The 21,985-nt window shown below is 39.2% G+C and overlaps 1 protein-coding gene across 1 annotated transcript in view; it reads right to left on the reverse strand.

Moving 5' to 3' along the window:
* Positions 1 to 1,418: 1,418 nt before the first annotated feature.
* marchf5 (membrane-associated ring finger (C3HC4) 5) overlaps positions 1,419 to 21,985 on the reverse strand; it is a 51,087-nt gene continuing 30,520 nt past the window's right edge. Inside the window, exons 3-6 of the mRNA XM_061910849.1 lie at positions 14,001 to 14,131; positions 13,743 to 13,926; positions 8,648 to 8,814; positions 1,419 to 4,510 (exon numbers count right to left, since the gene is read on the reverse strand). Coding sequence (XP_061766833.1) covers positions 4,394 to 4,510; positions 8,648 to 8,814; positions 13,743 to 13,926; positions 14,001 to 14,131 — 599 coding nt within the window. The 3' untranslated portion in view covers positions 1,419 to 4,393. The remainder of the gene's footprint in view (positions 4,511 to 8,647; positions 8,815 to 13,742; positions 13,927 to 14,000; positions 14,132 to 21,985) is intronic.

Genomic DNA, 21,985 nt, shown 5'->3' on the forward strand with positions numbered 1-21,985 from the left:
TGGGGCGAGGGTCACTAATTTGTAAACAAATTGTTGAACAGTTTTAGAACAACATTTCTCAACAAGCTATTGCAAGGAATTTAGGGATTTTACCATCTACGGTCCGTAAAATCATCAAAATGTTCAGAGAATCTGGAGAAATCACTGCACGTGAGCTATGATATTACAGACCGTTGATCCCTCAGGCGGTACCGCATCACAAACAGACATCAGTGTGTAAAGAATATCACCACATGGACTCAGGAAGTAACAACAGTTGATTACTACATCTGTAAGTGCAAGTTAAAACTGCTATGCAAAGCAAAACCCATTTATTAACAACACCAAGGAACGCCGCTGGCTTCGCTGGGCCCGACCTCATCTAAGATGGACTGATGCAAAGTGGAAAAGTGTTCTGTGGTCTGACGAGTCCACATTTCAAATTATATTTGGAAATGTGGACGTAGTGTCCTCCGTAACAAAGAGGAAAATAACCATCCGGATTGTTATAGTCGTGAAGTTCAAAAGCCAGCATCTGTGATGGTATGGGGGTGTATTAGTGCCCAAGGCATGGGTAACTTACACATCTGTGAAGGCACCATTAATGCTGAAAGGTCCATACAGGTTTTGGAGCAACATATGTTGTCATCCAAGCAACGTTATCATGGACACCCCTGCTTATTTCAGCAAGACAATTCCAAGCCAGCGTGTTTTTGTAGTAAAAGAGTGCGAGTACTTTCCTGGCCCGCCTGCAGTCCAGACCTGTCTCCCATTGAAAATGTGTGGCGCATTATGAAGCGTAAAATCCGACAGCGGAGACCCCGGACTGTTGAACGACTGAAGCTCTACATAAAACAAGAATGGGAAAAAATTCCAGTTTCAAAGCTTCAACAATTAGTTTCCTCAGTTCCCAAACGTTTATTGAATGTTGTTAAAAGAAAATGTGATGAAACACAGTGGTGAACATGCCCTTTCCCAACTACTTTGGCACATGTTGCAGCCATAAAATTCTCAGTTAAATTAATGCAAAAAAAAAAAAAAAGTTTATGAGTTTGAACATCAAATATGTTGTCTTTGTAGTGCATTCAACTGAATATGGGTTGAAAATGATTTGCAAATCATTGTGTTCTGTTTATATTTACATCTAACACAATTTCCCAAATCATATGGAAACGGGGTTTGTATTTCCATCCATCCATCTTCCATGTATACATGTATTTCTTTCTGTCAAAATGAAAATAATACATTTATTAAGAAAGTATAATATGCATCAATGTCGTACTTTATTTCAAGGCGTGTGGCCCACATTGAATGTGGCCCTTAAGTTTGACACATGTTCATAAAATGTTTTGCGGCAGCTCAGTATATCAGCTTTGCGTACTTGCACACTTTTAGTAGATCAGGCCATTAATGTTCCTCGGGAAATATTCCAACAGCACTTTTCATTTTTGGAAAATACTTTTAATTCACAAAACATACCCACACACTACTGGCAAGCAACTTGTGAGTTTGCAGGGAAAGCGTGCCAAGCCGACTCGGGCAGGTTAAAGGTGAGTGGAGTCTTTTCACAATAAAGTCACATTATACTGAGTGACTTGACACCAGTAATTCACAGCTTTTATTGTGGCGGTACCCTCTGCTACTCTAAGACTCAGCAGCGACATTTTTATTTTGTAAATCATCTTATTTATTATTCATTCATTTATAATCGCAATTTTTGAGTCTGCTTCTGTGGCGTCCTGGGTGAGACCCCCCCCCCCCCTCCCCTATTTGATCGCTCCGATTTTCGCCACAATGTTTTGAGTCTGGTTTAGCCACCTAATGTGGTTCCAACCTGTAGAGGGCGCCCTTCCGACACTCGCAAAGACCGTTTGTCCCCAGCAAAAAAATGTATACACGATGAGATTGTTTGGTTTACTTTCATCAAATATTGATGCAATTGAATATTTAAAAATGTTAACTACCTTAATTGAACGTTGGAAAATAAAATCACTTCACTATGAAATATAATCGGATATTTTTTTTTTACATTAATAAAAAAAATGAAGTGAAAATTCACTTTGTTTTTTTTACTTAAAGAAATGACTCCCTTTGAAAAAAGTGGAACAGTCCGAGAGTCACGTGACCACAGGAAGGTGTGTCCTTCAGGGCACTGGGAAGTCCAAATATGGACACAGGACAAATACATGAGTAACTTAATGTCAACTAGCAGTCTTGTTACGTTATTTGTTGGATGCAGATGTTAAATGTCAACGTACCACGGGCGTTTAGGTTTTTTTTTTCCGTTACTCAAACGTGCATTCACCATCAGAACCTCGGACACAAATAAAATGTCAATTACTAGTTCATCCGTCCATTTACTACCGCTTGTCCCTTTTGGGGTCGCGGGGGTTGCTGGAGCATATATCTCAATGTGCGTGTAATCAGATTCAAATAATTTAGTGTGTTATGTGATGGAAATTTGGAACGAAAGAAAATATCCGTCTCAATTTATATTAGATTAAAAAAAAAATAAAGTTAAATGTGCAACATTAAAAATTATATGATGGAATGTGTATTAGATTAAAATGGAAAGAGTAGTTAATAGTGTAGTATCAAATTTAAATGTGGAAAAAAATGTGTAGCGCAATGTGTATTAAAAAATGTTTTGTCATAAAACGTATTAGATTCCAATTACAAAAAAAAATCTGTTTAACACATGACTTATCAGATCAAACGTTAAAAAAAAAGATGACTTCTGTATTAATGTACTGGACTACAAAAAGAGTTAATCAAATTAAATAATTTAAAAATGAATCGGATAGTTCAAAATGTTTTTAATCAGATTGAAATTTGAAAATACATATTAGAAGTCGGTATGTTGTCCATTAAAATGCAAAAAAAAAAAGGCATTTAAGTTTAAATGTCACCCGAATGTAGCTGAGATTGGTTCCAGCAACCCCTGCGATCCCAAAAGGGACAAACGGTAGAAAATGAATGGATGGATGGAATGTTTTAAGAAGCGAATGGCATTGATCGGGTGAAATTGCTCAAATCCTCACCTAATGAGCAAAAATTAGGGCTGCGAATCTTTGGGTGTCGCACGATTCGATTCAATATCGATTCTTGGGGTCACGATTCAATTCAAATTTTATTTTTTTTTTTCAATTCAACACGATTTTCGATTCAAAAACAATTTTTTCCCGATTTAAAAGGATTCTCCATTCATTCGATATATAGGATTTCAGCAGGATCTACCCCAGTCTGCTGACATGCAAGCAGAGTTGTAGATTTTTGTAAAAAGCTTTTAAAATTGTAAAGGACAATGTTTTATCAACTGATTGCAATAATGTTAATTTATTTTAACTATTAAACAAACCAAAAATATGACTTATTTTATCTTTGTGAAAACATTGGATACTGTGTGGTCAAGCTTATGAGATGCGATGCAAGTGTAAGCCACTGTGACACTATTGTTCTTTTTTCAATTTTTATAAATGTTTAATAATATCAATGAGGGATTTTTAATCACTGCTATGCTGAAATTATAACTAATATTGATACTGTTGTTGATAATATTAATTTTTGTTTCACTACTTTTGGTTTGTTCTGTGTCGTGTTTGTGTCTTCTCTCAATTGCTCTGTTTATTGCAGTTCTGAGTGTTGCTGGGTCAGGTTTGGTTTTGGAATTGGATTGCATTGTTATGGTATTGCAGTGTATTGTTTTGTTGGATTGATAAAAAAAATAATAATGTAAAAAAAATTAATCGATTTTTTAAAAATGAGAATCGATTCGGAATCGTGAATCAAATTTGAATTGATTTTTTCCCAGATCCCTAGCAGTTATTTTGCCCCGCCCCTCGTCCTTGTGGCGCCCCCTACAGACTGACCATGTGACTCACAGCCGAAACCGCCACTAATCAGCATCAAGTGGAAATATGTGCGCAATCCTGACGATGTGATTGACAGCAAGAAGTGTGATGAGCGATGACAGCCATCAAGTGAAAGGCGTTGCAACCTCGCGCTACAAACCTTTCACTTTCTAAATCGGGATGGCTTGAAAGAGTTTGAGACAATCAAGTCGGGCAAACAACAAAAGATTTGTCGGGGGAACCCAAGTACATCCTGACAGCTGATGTTCTACTTCCTGCGAGCATATGAAGTATTGCATCATCCTCCAGAAGATTTTAATACACTTTTTCAACACTGACTGAACTTTATAAAAGAACAATTTATATTATATTTTATTATTATAAAAGCTAACATTTGATAAAGTGTTAAATGTGGAGAACATTCTGTGCGTCCACCGTGACCAGACGACTGGAGTTTAAAAAGAAAAAGTGTTGGCAGGATGAGTGAGGGTCATTTAGACGCTGATAGTCTTCATTGCCAACACTTGGTCTTCGTGGTCCTTTGCCGTCCGTCTGCTCGCTCCTCAGGCATCCTCCTGCTCTGGGAAGTTGAGGATCTTCCGATGTGCTTGTCGCATGTACTGCTGCTGCTTGAAGTACACTTTGAACGCTCCTTTGATGGCCACGAAGGCTATTCCTCCCTGCAGGGGGGGGCCGAGTCAGAACAACAAGCTTGAAACACGGATTGACATGTTGACAACGTGTGTGCGTGTGTGCGTGTGTGTGTGTGTGTGCGTGCGTGTGCGTGTGTGTGTGTGTGTGTGTGTGTGTGGCTTACTTAATGGGGACATGCTTCTGTTTACACAGTCACCTTTAGGGGACCTCTAACAGTATGGGGACAAAAAACAGGTTCCCTAAAGGGAAACCTTTTTAAATGATGGTCAGATCCATTCTGAAGATGCTTAGGCATATTTTTTCTTATTTTTTCCTTAGGATGACATTTTCATACAGGATGATTACAGGGGCGTCGCCAGACAGATTTCATTGGGGCACGTGCCCCAGTGTTGATCTGCAGTGCCCCAGTAAAAATTTCACCAATAAAAAAAAAAAAAAACGCTTCAGAGTTTTAAGTCTACATAACATAGACAACAGCGCACATACTACTTAGTATGGTTATTGATTGCTACTGTATTCACTCCACGTAACAATGGGCACATGGCTCCTTAATATGGTAATTTATTCACGTGTGGATCGAGACTTCAGTTGAGACAGAGAGAGAGAGAGAGAGAGAGAGAGGAGGGATTCGAATTACTGCTGAGGTAGGTAACGTTAGCCAACAACAATTTGTTAATTATATTATTTTGATTTTGATTTGACTCAAACTGTAATTCCTAGATGGATATCAGAAAGTTATTCGCCCGCAGCAGGGAAGAAGCAGCAGGAATGAGAGATGTAAGTGAAGTCCTAGCTAGCTAGGCAACATCATTGTCTTAAGTTGATGCTAAGTTAGCTAACATTCTTCCTTGTATCAAGACAAACATATTCATTTGCTGTACGAGCTGTCGGGGGAATTTCCAATCAACATGAAACATGATGTTGGTTATTGTCTGCTGGTTCTGCATCAATGATGATTTGGAATAAGCATGTGTGAGTTGAGTGCTTCTCAAATGGTTTATCTTCAGGAAGAAAAACATTTTTCCATATCAAGTCGTGAGCCAAATGTTTAAATCATTCAAGCACACTAGACTTGTCTTGTTAATCGGTGTGACTTTGACTAAAATAATCTTGTTCTGTCACCAGAAAAATGGCTACAGCTAAAGCATCTGGTTTTGTTTCCAGAAAAAATAGTAACATTTCTGTATTAGTTTTCAGAAAGATGGCTGAAAATATCGGGTTTTGTTGCCCTATTTAGATTTTAAAAATGTATATTTTCATGTCTGTCCTGAGTCCTCCTCCAACTTGTTAGTCGGTTTGCCTTTTGCAAAAATACTCACTAATAGTCACTAGAAAAATGGCTAAAAATATCTGGTTTTGTTGCCACAATTAGATTTTTTTCTCCCTAAACTTTTTTTTCTTTTTTTTTCATGCACACATCTGACTGCGACTCACTGAAAATGACACACAATCCACTTTTATGTCACGACCCAGCAGTTGGGAACCACTGGTCAACTGTATAACAGTTACTGTAATATTTCCATGTCTGTCCAGAGTGATTGACCAATTTGCAAAAATGAAAACGAGACGTTACAGTTTACTTCTCAGAAAATGATTCCCTGAACAGACACACAACAGTTGTTCATTTATTCTATTACTGTGGCTTTATTGTTTTGTGTATATTTTATAGTTTTGTGTATCTGAAATAGGATTAGCCACATTGCCATAAATGGAAATTAAATAATATAAAAGAACCCAGAGATGTAAGGATGATTTATTTTTTGTTTTACTTTTGTAGATGTTAAATTTGCAGATGATGACTGCAATATATATTTCAAAAAGATTCATTGCTCTTCCTTTTTGCTTTTACCAGTAGCAGTTTAGAAGTCTGGAGTAAAAAAAGTGCACAAGTAGGTCAAATGCATTAGTTAATTTCAGGTGGTTAATCAAAGATCCATACAACATAATCTGATATGATTTCATAGTTTAAAGCACTATTTACGTATTTTTTATGAAAAATAAGTGCTAAAAATGTTTTTGCTTGCGCGCTTTGCACGCTCACATGAATTATTTGTGCCCCAGGTGTGCCCCAGTACAGTATTAGGTCTAGTGACGCCCTTGCATGATTATAAAACATTATTACCTTAAAGTAGTGGTTCTTAACCTTTTTGGAGGTACCAAAACCACAAGTTTCATATGCGCCTTCACCGAAACCTTCTTTAGTGAAAAATAAAACTTTTTTTTTTCAAATTCAAGATAAAGGTATGTTTTTTTACTGGTGCACAAAATTAACCGTGCATGAACATCACCTTGTTCAGAAAAAACAACACAAACACAGTGCATGAACTAACAACAAATTACACACCTGCAAATCATAAGGAAAATTAGAGGGAAAATTGTTTGTGGGTATCCATAATACGCCGATAGGGAGAAGTTTTTATTTATAATGAGTTGGGTGTGTCTTGACCTCCACAGTGGAGACTCCGCCGAACCCATACTTGCCAACCCTTCCGGATTTTCCGGGAGACTCCCGAAATTCAGCACCTCCCCGAAAACCTCCCGGGAGAAATGTTCTCCCGAAATTCAGCTGGAGCTGGAGGCCACGCCCCCTCCAGCTCAAACATGCATACTTCGAAGCATTCAAAGTCATTTTTAAAAACAACTGCTAATCCTCCTCCTTTTCGACCGGACGACCGGGGAGATTTAAAGTAGGACCACTCCGGAGGCGGAAGTTCATTACGAGGGGTGGACTCACCGGCTCTCAGCCATGTTTCCGTCACACAGAGGAAGTCAAGTCCGCGGGAAGTGAAGAAATCCTTCAGGATAAACATTTTGTTTGTCAAAGATCTTGCGTTCACAAGACCGAACCTGGCGGGGGCCAGCACGTCCAAGGGCGCAGCTAATCCAGGTGGGGCCCGACACACAGCCCGCAGGTGGCGGAGGAGAGGAGCCACGAGGCGGGAAAGGAAGGCAGTAATCCTGCCAGTTGAAAAAGCTGACTGGGATGTCGAAAAACCAACGTCGAAGTTGATCATATCAGTGGGAGAGGGGCAAAGATCCAACAGTGTTTGGCTGTCATACACAAGCAGTGAGCTGACAGAGACGAAAATAGACGCAAACAACACAAAAACGAACAGAGCTGACAGCGAGAGACGGCAGGGCAAAGCACATACTGGCGCCATCTGCTGGAAACTCGAAAGTGACGTTACTCAAATAGTGAAAGGTAAGTGTTGTTGTTGGGTTTTTTTGGAACCAGGAAGCACAGTACAGTTAGTAGAACAACTGTGTTTTTATTACTGTGTATTTGATAGGTGCCGTCTGAAATTCAACTATTTATTTTATTTATATTTATAATAAAATAAATATTTATAGCTACAATTCACTGAAAGTATTTCATACATATACATATATATGTATATGAAATATATATGAAATACTCGAGTTGGTGAATTCACTGTAAATGTACTCTCCTCTTAACCACGCCCCCTGCCCCCAAACCACGCCCCCCACCTCTTGAAATCGGAGGTCTCAAGGTTGGCAAGTATGCCCTCGGGTTCGATCGAACCCTAGTTATGAACCACTGCCTTAAAGTATGATTCACATTCAGAATGTTCCATCCTTCTATAAATGGTAGTTGGGGTTGCAGACAAATTCATTCCTGCTAAACAGCAGTTTTCAGTAATGTCACAGAAGATGCAGGATTTCTTTTAACATTTAAGTGGTGAAACTTCCTATAAGAGGACAGCTGTAGTGCTGTATTCTGAGGATCATGTCATACTTTTTTAAATTTTTTTTCATTTTTAAATGGTCCTCAGTAGAACGTACAATTTGTGTGAATTATGCACAATTATTCAAATGTGGTCCCCATGAACCATATGAACTCTTTTTCCCCAGGGCCCCCAGTAAGAATGATCGGCACATTACTTCATCAATCCAAAGATTTAAAGACGTCCATGAGCTAACTGGGCAGTGAACATTTTACCTCTTTCTTTTTATGTCTCCACAACCTGTAGAAAGGGTGGTCCCCACAAGTGATGATCAAAAACTTGGTCCCCATTCCAAATGATAACATGTGTGCGTGTGTGTGTGTGTGTGTGTGTGTGTGTGTGTGTGTGTGTGTGTGTGTGTGTGTGTGTGTGTGTGTGTGTGTGTGTGTGTGTGTGAGAGAGAGAGACACAACCCACCAGGATGGTCCTCTGCAGATTGGAGTTGACGCTGCTGAACATGAGCTTCCCCACGATGGTGGCGATGGTGGGGAATACCAGCGCGCCGCACAGGATCCGAGTGGCCGACACATGATCGGCCAGTGGGCTGGCTTCGGCTGGGATGCGAGGGACTGGGCAGCCAATCCCTGCGGAGACGACACCAGGGGGGAAATGAGCAGGAAACTTATTGTGATGTTAGCATGAAATATGTCTTTATTCCTGGACATTTTGGGAGCATTTGTGGATATTTTAATCACAATTTGCCTCCTTGCATGATGCATATACAATGATACACCGCAATCTAGTGGTGGGATGCCGTCACTTCCCAGGTGACACAATCACCATGCATTATGGGAAACGTAGTTTAACAGTCAACACACCACTTATAGCAGCACAGACATTTTTTAAGACATAAAATGATGAGGCAGGCCACATTTGGTCCGTGGGCCTTGTGTTTGACACACGGTTCTACAGTATGTCCTTCTGTTTTGTGCTTTAAACCGGAAGTACAATCCGTCTTCTAGTCAACCATAACATTTCTGCTCAAAAGGATTCTTCATTCATCACTCCAGGCAGAGTTTATAAGCTTTACAATATTACTAAAAAAAATTAATACTTACTAAACCGTCCCTTTTGTGACAACTGTCAGGAATGTTTTCATGCACATTTGTACGTGCTATCGTAATGTAATCAAGCTAGTGCTGTTAACATTAACTAATATGACTTAGACTTCCTTTTTATTGTCATTCAAATTTGAACTTTACAGCACAGATAAGAACGAAATTTCGTTACATAAGCTCAATATGCTAACACATTTAGAAGTGTCTGCATTATTAACCTACAATGGCATTTTTTTTTGTATTGTTTTGTAAATTTACCAAAATGTCACCATGGACTTATTGAGTCAAATTAGCTGATTGGAGGTCTAGCTTTCCCAGCTCTTGAGTCTAAGATGATGACTTTTGTTTTGTTTGATCAGGCATTGTACTGCTGTGTTACAGGTACCATTTGGAAACAATTAAGGTATGTAAATATTTCTTTTTTTTTTCTTTCTGCATACATAACTCTTCACAACATATATCTTATAGTGGTTTATAGTCTGGTTTGGCTAATAAATGGGAAAAATAAATGTTCTTCTAAAATTTAGTGGGTGTGGTTTATATGCTGGTGCGCTCTATGGTCCGGAAAATACGGTAATCACATATACAGAGATTATTTTGACAAAAAAATAGTCCCTGAAATTGTAGTGATAGGCAAACATGAGAAAGTCCAACCTAATCATGCAAATATGTGTATTACAAAGTCCACTTCATTGAGGTACCACAGCATACACATAACATTGTAACAGTTGTTACTGTCCTGTATACAAAATTAACCAAAACGTGACCTTATTACTGAGGAGGTATGTGCGAACTGTGAGGATGTCGTACCGTGGAACTACAAACGTATATCTCAACCTCATTAAACCTGTATAATACAAACATATTACTTGAATAGGGTCGATCGATACTGAAGCATTGTTTCCTTCTGAAACACAAGGAGTGATACCGTGTCCCTCCATGTGTGTATCGCTGAGAACAAAAACGATGTGACCGATACAGCTGTTGTGTTATTGGGCTGTGAAGCGTCAAACTATGATTGTTTTCATATTTTACTTTCGTTCACGAGAGACAACTCAACACCAAATGAAGTTGGAAGAGAAGATTGCTACAAATGTAAATATTTTATAGTTTACTATTTAGCTCATTGACCAGAGTGGCGCAGTTCATATTCTTTTCTGTGCAGCTATTCATAAAAACTAAAAAAAAATAAAGAAAATATGATATTTTATCTGCTGGTCAAATGTGGTGCTTTTTTATCCAACAGATGGGGTATGACAACAATAAAACATAGTATCAGTGCTAGGTCAATACAGGTAGTGAGTGTGCCACATACTCAGAGTTATGTATACTTCACACAATGACAGCAGCAATTTGCTTTGTAATATTTGTTTAGCATATTTGGTTGACAGACTGGGAATTGCATCAATACTTTAGCCTGAGATGGCCTGTGTTGTTGTGTGAATACCCAAGCATTCACACGTTTACAACTAAAAATCATTATCATTATTATTCTTTTAATTCCGTTGTACTTTTCATAAACTTTCACGGCACAAAGTTGTCATCCGATCACAACCTTTCAGTTATCAAAACGTTCAGCTCAGCCAGGAAACATTAGCTATCAAACTTTCAACTTTCCAAATATCCCACATTAGCAGGAATTCTAGGTTTTCCAGAAAATGTTTCCCATTGAAAATGAATTGGCCAATTTTCAAACTTGCACAACTGCCACATTTGTCACCATATTGGAACCGATCCAACATCCACATCCACTCACCCTAGACATTCAAGCACTTCTTTTCCTTGCACACATGCCGCATTCACGTGCAATTCCTACCATAATTGCATATTTTAGTTTATTAGACACTTGCTAATGGAATACAATGTTAAAAAAAGGATGTCATAAAACATGATTCCATCGGTCTTTTAGTTGAACAAGACGGACATCCACACTTGTACTTTGGTGCCGACCAAAAGTTAAAAAAAGACACTTGGTTTGTCCCACTTAGTGTTGATGCTTGTAAGCACAGACTGAAAAGTTAAAAACATATTTTAAAAATATATAATTAGCAGCTTTTGTAATTTATTATGTGCCATAGCTTAGTGTTTCTTAACCATAGAGTATTTTATTGTTGGGCCTGGAGGGCCACCAAAAAATATGTCTTTCCCATCCGTGTACCACTTGGTGGTACTCAATTTTAATACACGCTTCCACCACTTGTGGCAGTAATGACAATATCAAACAAAGAGAAGGAAATCTAGAGCTGAAGTCATACAGAAGTTATGAGTAAAGTGGAGAAGCTGTATTTAGGCAAACATCATTATTTGTTATTAAGTTAAAATTTATTTTTAGCACTGTGTGATTGTATGTAAATAATGATTTCTTCAGTTGTTTGTTGTTGTTTTAATTCATGTCAAGTCATCATTAAAAGGCCTATTTCAAAAGGCATTAATAAATCATGTTCTTTTCGAACACCCTTATAACTGATAACAGTAGTTTAGCTGGGATATGATCATTTCAAAATTAGATTTACAGCCCCGAAATCTTGTTTTCATTTTGATGTCCCGCCCTCCACTGTGTGACCAATTAAAAAGTCAGTGATTGTGTCAAATCTAGGTTGCCAGTTATGCACCGCCACTTTCGTTTGGGTACTGACACCAGTAAAGTTAATAAACATGTCAGACCTTGGTGAATCTAAAAGGTGTCGTTACGATTCTCAACTTATTCATGACAAAGCCAGGAACAAAACGAGCATTTATATTGGGGATGCATTTGAAAGATGGAGACGATAAAAGGCTGAGAAGATTTTTTTCATCTGATGCCAAACTTGCTAATTTCCTCCTTCACAGGTAAGTCAGGCATTTACATTTTGTTATTACTTGAAATAAATGGAAATGGACATTTCGTATGTAAACTATATTGTCCAATTGAGTCTATGACGTTGTCTGACACAGCTTGTATGTTCCTGCAACAAATGCTTAGTGTGAAGCTCAGCTCCTAGTGTAAAGCTTATAGCCTGCTAGCCCGGTCAATGACACAACAAAATACAGGCTATAGCATGCTAGCCCGGTCAATGACACAACAAAATACAGGCTAACGGGAGAAATATATGCCCGTTAGCATGTATGTCAATGTATCATCCAAATGATAGGGCAAAATATATTTTAGACAAATAAAACCTATGTGGATATGGGTAGTGTCAGTGCCGATTTCGTTCTCAATATGCTGATGCGCGGACAAAATGCGTTCCAACATTAGCACGGCTGATTGCTGTTTCTGGTACTGTATGCGCATCAGGTACATATGGAGTGGTATTTCAACTTTGTGTATTGACATGGTAGTAGGGTATATGCGTAACGTGGGTTGGCTCATAGAATTGCACACAGCACTGAAAGATGGTGATGTGCATACATGCAAGAGAAGGATGTGTGTCATGTTGGATGCAACATGGAGTTATGCTGAACGAAATGTGGCGGTAATTTTACTGTTGGCCTTGGCTTGCCATCAAAGTAGGCCTATGCGATATATAATACATTAGTAAATATAATTAATTTGATGGTGGTCTTTCCGGTCAAACTAGACATTTCAGGGTAATGCCAACAATCTGTCCCGACTCCTGACAAAAATATTGCTTCGTAACTTTACAAATACATTTGGCTAATCGACATCGGTAAAATGTGGCATAATTACTTAGTAAACCATCTTGCAAGAGGCATGAACAAGAGAAACCTTTTTTAACAATGTTACCTTTTGTAGTGTTTATATTGTGCAAATAAATTAATAAAACCTCAGTCACGAAGAGTGGGAGGGGACTACAGAATTTTGGCCGGGATTGTAGTACCATTTCTGGCCACATTATTACATATGGCACCTTTAAGTATCCAACCATCCATCCATCCATCCATCCATCCATTTTCATTGCTGGCGCCTATCTCAGCTGCACACGGGCGGAAAGTGGGGTACTCCCTGGACAAGTCGCCACCTCATCGCAGGGCCAACACAGATAGACAGACAACATTGACACTCACATTCACAAACTAGGGCCAATTTAGTTTTGACAATCAACCTATATAGGATTAATATTTATTTTTGTAATCAGCCTGAACTAAGACTATACAAAAATCTTTGTGATTAACACATGCTTTTGTTTTATTTGACAAAGTGTATCCGGTTAACCTAAGTAGGTTAGATGTAAGTATTAAATATGAAATAAGTCAAGAGTAATTGTCCATCTGTAATAAAAAAGTTGGGTCCCGAGATCAAAAAGTTAAAGAAGTCCTGGCATAGCCCAAAATATTCCAAACCAAAATGCTGTCTGGCGGGTTGAATCATTGCTTTGATTTATATTCTATTGTTTCTACCAGCTCACAAGTCCCAAAAAGCATTTTAGCAGAAGCAAACATGACAAACCTGCAAGCACCCCTGATTGGCACTGTGATTTTCAAAATCAAAGCAAAGGAGAAAGCAAGCGGACCTGGAAAGATGCTGTTGAGGATCTGCAGTTTGTTGGAGTACTTCCTCCAAAGGCGCAGGACGTAATCCTCCCAGCGTATCATCTTCCCCAGGATCAACATGACGGGGATGGTGGGCAGGCCGATGAGCAGGAAGAGAGGGTCTGCCCGCTCCATAACATCCAGACCCTCCTTGTGGCCCACCACCTGCAGACAGGACAGGACTAAATGAAGCTGCAGGCATGTGTAAATAAACGTGACATGTTTTCATACTGTCACACCTGCATGACGGTGACGGCGCCGTATGTGACGGCGGTCCAGTAGATGGAGCCCACCATAATACCGGCCGCGGCAAAGGGTCCGGCCTTGGAGACGAGTCGGTCTGCCAGGTCCAGTACGTAGACCACGGGACCTGCAACAACAATACGTGTTAATTTTTGAACTTTTCCAGCGCTTCCCAAACATTCTTAAATTTGTGGCGGATAAACACAAATGCATTGTTGTCACAAACTAAAGCAAAGAACGAGGTCACTCAAATTCTCATCTCAAATGGGAGCATTTTGTGGACATGAGGTGCGCCAAGGGGAAATATTAGCCGCCACACATTAAAAAAAAAAAAGTGTATTTTTTTTTTTTTTTACATCCATCCATCCATCTTCTTCCGCTTATCTGAGGTCGGGTCCTGGGGGCAGCAGCCTAAGCAGGGAAGCCCAGACTTCCCTCTCCACAGCCACTTCGTCTAGCTCCTCCCGGGGGATCCCGAGGCATTCCCAGGCCAGCCGGGAGACATAGTCTTCCCAACGTGTCCTGGGTCTTCCCCGTGGCCTCCTACCGGTTGGACATGCCCTAAACACCTCCCTCGGGAGGCGTTCGGGTGGCATCCTGACCAGATGTTCAAACCACCTCATCTGGCTCCTCTCGATGTGGAGGAGCAGCGGCTATACTTTAAGTTCCTCCCAGATGACATAGCTTCTGACCCTATCTCTAAGGGAGGGCCCCGCCACCCGGCGGAAGAAACTAATTTCGGCCGCTTGTACCCGTGATCTATTCCTTTCTGTCATGACCCAAAGCTCATGACCATAGGTGAGGATGGGAACGTAGATCGACCGGTAAATTGAGAACTTTGCCTTCCCGCTCAGCTCCTCCTTCACCACAACGGATCTGTACAAAGTCCGCATTACTGAAGACGCCGCACCGATCCGCCTGTCGATCTCACGATCCACTCTTCCCCCACTCGTGAACAAGACTCCTAGGTACTTGAACTCCTCCACTTGGGGCAGGGTCTCCTCCCCAAACCGGAGATGGCACTCCACCCTTTTCCGGCAGAAAACCATGGACTCGGACTTGGAGGTGCTGATTCTTATTCCGGTCGCTTCACACTCGGCTGCGAACCGATCCAGTGAGAGCTGAAGATCCCAGCCAGATGAAGCCATCAGGACCACATCATCTGCCAAAAGCAGAGACCTGATCCCACGGCCACCAAACCGGAACCCCTCAACGCCTTGACTGCGCCTAGAAATTCTGTCCATAAAAATTATGAACAGAATCGGTGACAAATGACAGCCTTGGCGGAGTCCAACCCTCACAGGAAATGTGTTCGACTTACTACCGGCAATGCAGACCAAGCTCTGACACTGATCGTACAGGGAGCGGACCGCCACAACAAGACAGTCCAATACCCGATACTCTCTGAGCACTCCCCAAAGGACTTCCCAAGGGACACGGTCGAATGCCTTTTCCAAGTCCACAAAGCACATGTAGACTGGTTGGGCAAACTCCCATGCACCCTCAAGAATCCTGCCCAGAGTATAGAGCTGGTCCACAGTTCCACGACCAGGACGAAAACCACACTGTTCCTCCTTAATCCGAGGTTCGACTATCCAGCGTTTTTTTTGCATGAAAACAAATAAAGTATTTCAATGTATTGTAGTGGCCAGAAGAAGACACACAACATCTGACAGTCTTTTTAGCGTTTATTACCAATCTTATGCTAAGAACATGCTTGATTCCACAACTCGTCATTCCTATGTGCCCACATAGGTCTGTGTCCGTGTTTAATTCCCGGAGACACAACACTTCCGCATTCTACGCCAACACGGTGTGTTCAAGACCATGGAAAATTTAACATCATAACGCACAAACATACACTGTAAGACCTGAAGGTAGTTCCAGTATGAATGGCTACATGTAATTTATTATTTGCGCACTATCAACTAATGATACACTGAACATTTGGGGAAAGGCAGAGGAGACCAATTAAACCGTTTCAGGTTCCAAAGGAGATACTCTGAAATTATTGACCTTTAGGAAGCTGTTTACAGAACTAAATCGATCAGTACTTTACACAGCTGAGTACATGACCGATGTGAAGTACTAGACAAACAGGACCTGAGGACTAAGAACATTAAAAAGAGAACATCATTTTTAATATTAGTCTTTTCCAAAGCGCTGATTTACTACACCTGTTTTTTTAAATGTAGTCGTGGATTGACCTTACAATGCTTGACTGCATTTGTGTGCATTATTTTGATGACGGAGTAGGAATGCCTTCCGCTCTCTGCATTATCACAGGGAAATGGGTCACTCCATAATGATCCGTTAACGCCACAGAGAGCAAAGCATTTCATTATGTCCACTGACAGCTGATTTTGTAATTAAGATGATTAAATAAGGGGGAGTCTAGGGCGAGTAAGTAGAACGCTTCAGTTGGTAGCTTGGCACCATTCGGCTGTTGTGTTTTATGTGTGTTGGGCAGAGCGACTGCAAAAGAGGAGCAACCGAGGACATGGTGTCCCATGAGCCAAGTTGATACGCCCGCTTTGGCTTTTCAGCAGGTGCTGATGGGAGTGATGTCACAATGGAATACTAGCACCAAACTACCACCACTTGTGCACCATTTGTCTATTAAAATAATGAAATAAATACAAAAAAGCTGTGACTGAGAAGAAGAAGTCTTTAGAAGACTTACTGAAGTCTTCTAAAGTCTGTGCATATGAGCTGAGTAACATTAAAACTTCAGCCAAAAATCAAATTTTATTCAAAATGAGATGGGCAATATGCCCTAAAATCTACATCGCAATATACAGGGTGATTCAAAGATAATACGCCAAAATCAACACGCATATATTCAGTTCTAAAGCATTGTAATAGACTGAATCACTGGTCATTTAATAGAGGAGTTATCCAAGTTTTATTGTGTTGTAATTTCACCATCGTGGTCATGTAATCCTTTCGGCGTGGTTCAATTGTAGGAAGATCGTGTGTTTATTTTTGTGTTTAAGTTTGCGAAAACAAATGCTTTTTTCACGGTGCAGCGTGATTTTAGAACAGAATTTGGCATTAATCCACCCCGTCGTGAGAGCATTTGACGGTGGGTTAAACAGTTTATAGAGACTATAGCTGCTAGTGTAAAGGAAAGAGTCCTAGAATACCTCGATAACATGAAAGATCGGATAACAGCATCAATCAACGCAGTGGATCGCAACATCCTGGGGCGCGTTTGGGAGGAATTCTCAAATCGTCTTAATGTTGTCCGTGCTGCCAGTGATGGCCATATTGAGCACTTGTAAAAAATGGAATAGATACTCAAAGTAATGGACTGATCCAAGGTGTACGCCGCCTACCGCCTGAATGCAACAAAGATAGGCTCCAGCACCCCTGCAACCCCGAAAGGGACAAGCAGTAGAAAATGGATGGATGTATTTATGTATGTACAACACGTGTTCAAGCTAGGTTTTCTATTGTGTTTTATTTTTAAAATATCGAGTGATAATTTTGGCCTAGTCTTTTTTAATCACCCTGTATATTGTAGTTTCCTGTAATAATATATTTCACAATATACTAGTTGGCATATGAATGGTAATAGAACCATTTCAAAATGGATTACAATGACTCCTAATTTGGCTGTGGTATCACATTGCGTAATTTCCAGTTGTATTCTTTTTTTTCACAACTAATTATTAATCTACCTGGTAATATTTGGTTATTTTCTGATGTAACATGTTTCTAACTATACTTTTGGTAAAATGTAATGAAGCGCTTATTCTTAACATCGGTTTTAGTGATGCTACAAGTTTGGGTATCGATCTAATACTGACTAGTTATAGGAGAGCAGTATCAGATAATTTAATTATATTTTTCAAAAATGTATTAATCATTTTTACAAATTTTACTTATTACATACAAAAGCATACAATTGGCTCTTATTTCTTGACATTGTAAAATAACAAAAAAATATTTTAGTGGTATTATGTATCCAAGCACTGTCTCATCGACCACATACTGATACAACCATTGGTCTCAATACTGTCAATATTTGCACTGATCTGCGACTTAGCAATTAGCTATGCGTGTGCGTGTTAAGCCATGATTTTCCTCGAGTGATAATATAACTTGTAAGAAACTTATTTTGCCACCCATTGAAATAAGGATTAGTGATTTAGCAGCTGCACTGTGTGTGGAAGGACATTAGCAGCTAGCGAGGACGCTACATTGTGCTGAGAATGCTTCTGTTCGCTTGTTGTAGTCAAATTTGGGACATAGCTAGAATCTGTCATCAGTATGCTTATTGCGATATTACAATCTATCATCTGTCAGATTTACATAATTTATAATACAACCCTAATTTCAAGGCATTATTGTATTGTTGTTGTATGTCAGTAAACTCCAGAAATATTAAAAGATTGCATCTGAACTAGTAAGTAATTTGATTGTAACTTAAAATCACAAATTAATGATGATCTTTACACTTATTTGAGCTTGGTTAGGGTCAAAGGTCATATTGATTATGTATCTTATTTTTAGTCAGTGCTCTACCAGTTAACAATTGTATGCATTTTGTCTTCACTGCTAATAAATGACGGCTTCAAGAGTTAGGTGCTGGAGCCTTTAACAAACATAAACAATTTTTTTTGCAGTGCTGCAGAGAGCAACATCCTGTCACGATTTATTGACTGTCCAGCAGCAGCAGTACACTCCTCTCAGCCTTTGATGAGCTGCTTCATCAGCTCCTCCCTTGACCCAGTTTCACTCCCACTCTCAAACTCATAAAACACTACCATACCTCTGACACTTTTCTTTTTGGATGCGGTACAATGGTAAACTCAAAGATCTTTAACTATGAAAAAATCCTTGACTCTATTGTAGGAAAAACAGTTCAAGCATTCCCATTTTAGGTGAGAACCTTATTGCTGACCTGTTATAAATATTTAGTAGCATATAGTGCTCTGCCATGCACGCAGTTTTATCTGCTAAGCAGTTCATCTTTGCCACACCTCCAAACTAATTAGTAGTCCGACAATTTATGATTGACACTTGAAATAGCAAAGTGTTGATATCCCTGAAAAGTGCGAATATCACACATGGCGGGTTATTTACTGGGTCCAAGGAAGTGAGCTGAACTTTCTGCTTGTAGTACTGAAGTGAGTGACAGCACAGCTTCGTTCCCTATGAATATAAATGAACCTTTTTACCAGCCAGGCTTCCAGCAGATAACATTGTCTGGAGGCCTGGTTTCATCTCAGGTTGCAGCGTCTTGCTCTTTGAAGACAATATTCTAGTCGCCCAGTGGCTGATGGGTAATTCAGTGTGTGTGCACTAGCAAACGTAATGTGTTTAGGGCATAAAGACTATTTCAAGGTCCCTTGCACGAAATATCATTGTCTATCCAAGAATGGCTGGAGATTAAGAACAGAAAAGGAAAGTAAGCAAATGCTGACGAACTGGGTCTACTGTGTGAGGCCATAGGTGACAGTTGTACCTCTCACTACACTGGCAAGTAGGGATGGACGATTATGGCAAAAATAATAATCCTGATTATTTTTGAGTGATATTGTAGTCTCAATTAATAACATGATTATAAATGTACTTAAAACATGATAATTTATTGCACAACAAAAACTTTACTTTAAATATATAGTTGAGGACATAATTGTTAGCCCTCCCATGAGGTATTTCCCAAGTGTTGTTAAAGAGAGCAATGCATTTTTCGCACAGCTTTTCCAAACACCCTGGTTTTATTTGCACACAGGAACAGTTAGTTCACGTAAACCAAAAATTACCGAAGTCATAATTATTAGCCCGCCTGAGGAAATTGTGTGTCCTTTTTACGTAATAACTATGGCGTCACATTAGTGCCAAAAATCCAAGCGCATAAAAACTGTTATCGCGCGCTGATTCTCCACTTCGTGCGCGCGCGCGACACCCTTTTGCGCACGTGTGGTGCCTTTGTGCACACGCGCGGCGCCTTTTTGCGTGCGCGAGGTGTCTCTGATCGCGCTCGCCGTCTTCGTTTTGGCACTTTGTGGGCGGTTATTCTTACACGGCCCCTCTTTTCTGATTGGTCAGGCGAAAATCGCTCAGGGCCAATCAGAAGTATAGCAGGGCGGGTCATCGTCAATATGTATCAAGATGATACAGCTCTTGTCGACAAACACATTCTAAAAAGTCCAAATTTAGTGGAGTTGTGGAAAATGCCAATTGAATTTTATCTAAAAGTCTTTGAAGAAGGTAATGTCTCATCTGTTGAGAGAACATCACATAATTAATGAAGTTTTAAGATATCTATATTTTCATACACATACAACCAGTCCACAGATGTCAGTCAATGATGGAAATGACATTTTCAAATATGTTTTCTTTCCTCACTTGTCTGTTTAAAAATATTTTTATTTATTTAATATTTGTATACGTAAATATTGAATGTATGCCACAAAGTGGGACTATTAATTTTCTTTCCTCCTTTCGATTTGTTATAAATGTCAGAGTATTGTATGTATGTGTATATTTAAATAGTACATGTACCATTGACATCAATAAAATGATTGGAACCAGCAGTCCGAGGTAAGATGGAGAAACATGGAGGGTTTATTCACATCTATGATGAAAGGTCCATTACAGTTCCCTGGGATTAAAAAGAAAGGAAATCACGTTTTCATGGGGCTATCATGGCTGAACAAGTAAGTCTTACACTATTATCTCTCAGATTTAATTTGCCTAATGTATGGAGCTAGCTTTTTTGTTGTTTTTTTAAATACATATTTTTAACTCTGCCATCTATACTGATCTGGGCTGATGTCTAATTCTTCATAGTTTGAGTTGTTTGCAGAAACCTAAATACTTTTTGTATAGTAATATTAAAACCATATTACTTAATTGTAGTGATAACGTGTCATTCATTATTCTACTAAAATAGTAATTGCAATCATAACATCAACAATCAGGCCCATATGCTAATCATGTGGTCCTGATATGAAGTACGCATAGATAAGTGGGTTTGGGTAGACTCTGGTGTAAACTTAAAGTAGATAGAGGAAAGAAAATTAATAGTCCCCCATTGTGGCATACATTCAATATTTACATATACAAATATTAAATAAATAAAAATATTTTTTTAAAACAGACAAGTGAGGAAAGAAAACATATTTGAAAATATCATTTCCATCATTGACTGACATCTGTGGACTGGTTGTATGTGTATGAAAAGAGAGATATTGATCTTCACACAAACAAATTCTAAAAGTCTTTGAAGAAGGTAATGTCTCATCTGTTGAGAGAACATCACATAGTTAATGAAGTGTCAAGATCAATCTCTTTTCATACACATACAACCAGTCCACACATGTCAGTCAATGATGGAAACTATATTTTCAAATATGTTTTCTTTCCTCTCTTGTCTGTTTTAAAAAATATTTTTATTTATCTAATATTTGTATATATGCCACAATGGGGGACTATTAATTTTCTTTCCTCTATCTACTTTAAGTTTACACCAGAGTCTACCTGAACCCACTTATCTATGCGTACTTCATATCAGGACCACATGATTAGCATATGGGCCTAATTATTGATGTTATGATTGCAATTACTATTTTAGTAGAATAATGAATGACAGGTTATCACTACAATTAATGAATATGGTTTTAATATTACTATAAAAAGTATTTACGCTTCTGCAAACAACTCAAACTATGGAAAATTAGATATCAGCCCAGATCAGTACAGATGGCAGAGTTAAAAATATGTATTTAAAAAAACAACAAAAAAGCTTGCCCCATACATTAGGCAAATTAAATCTGAGAGATAATAGTGTAAGGCTTACTTGTTCAGCCATGATAGCCCCATGAAAACCTGACATTTATAACAAATCAAACCGTTTGGAAATGAGTTGAAAATTGAGCAAGTTATGGTTATTTAAATAGTACATGTTCCTTGAAAACTATTTACTGGGCGCGGCCAGCTGCCTGAGGTAAGATGGCCGCCACGTTGC

Source organism: Nerophis ophidion, linkage group LG09 (genome assembly GCF_033978795.1).
Source record: "Nerophis ophidion isolate RoL-2023_Sa linkage group LG09, RoL_Noph_v1.0, whole genome shotgun sequence".
Taxonomy (NCBI): Eukaryota; Metazoa; Chordata; class Actinopteri; order Syngnathiformes; family Syngnathidae; genus Nerophis; species Nerophis ophidion.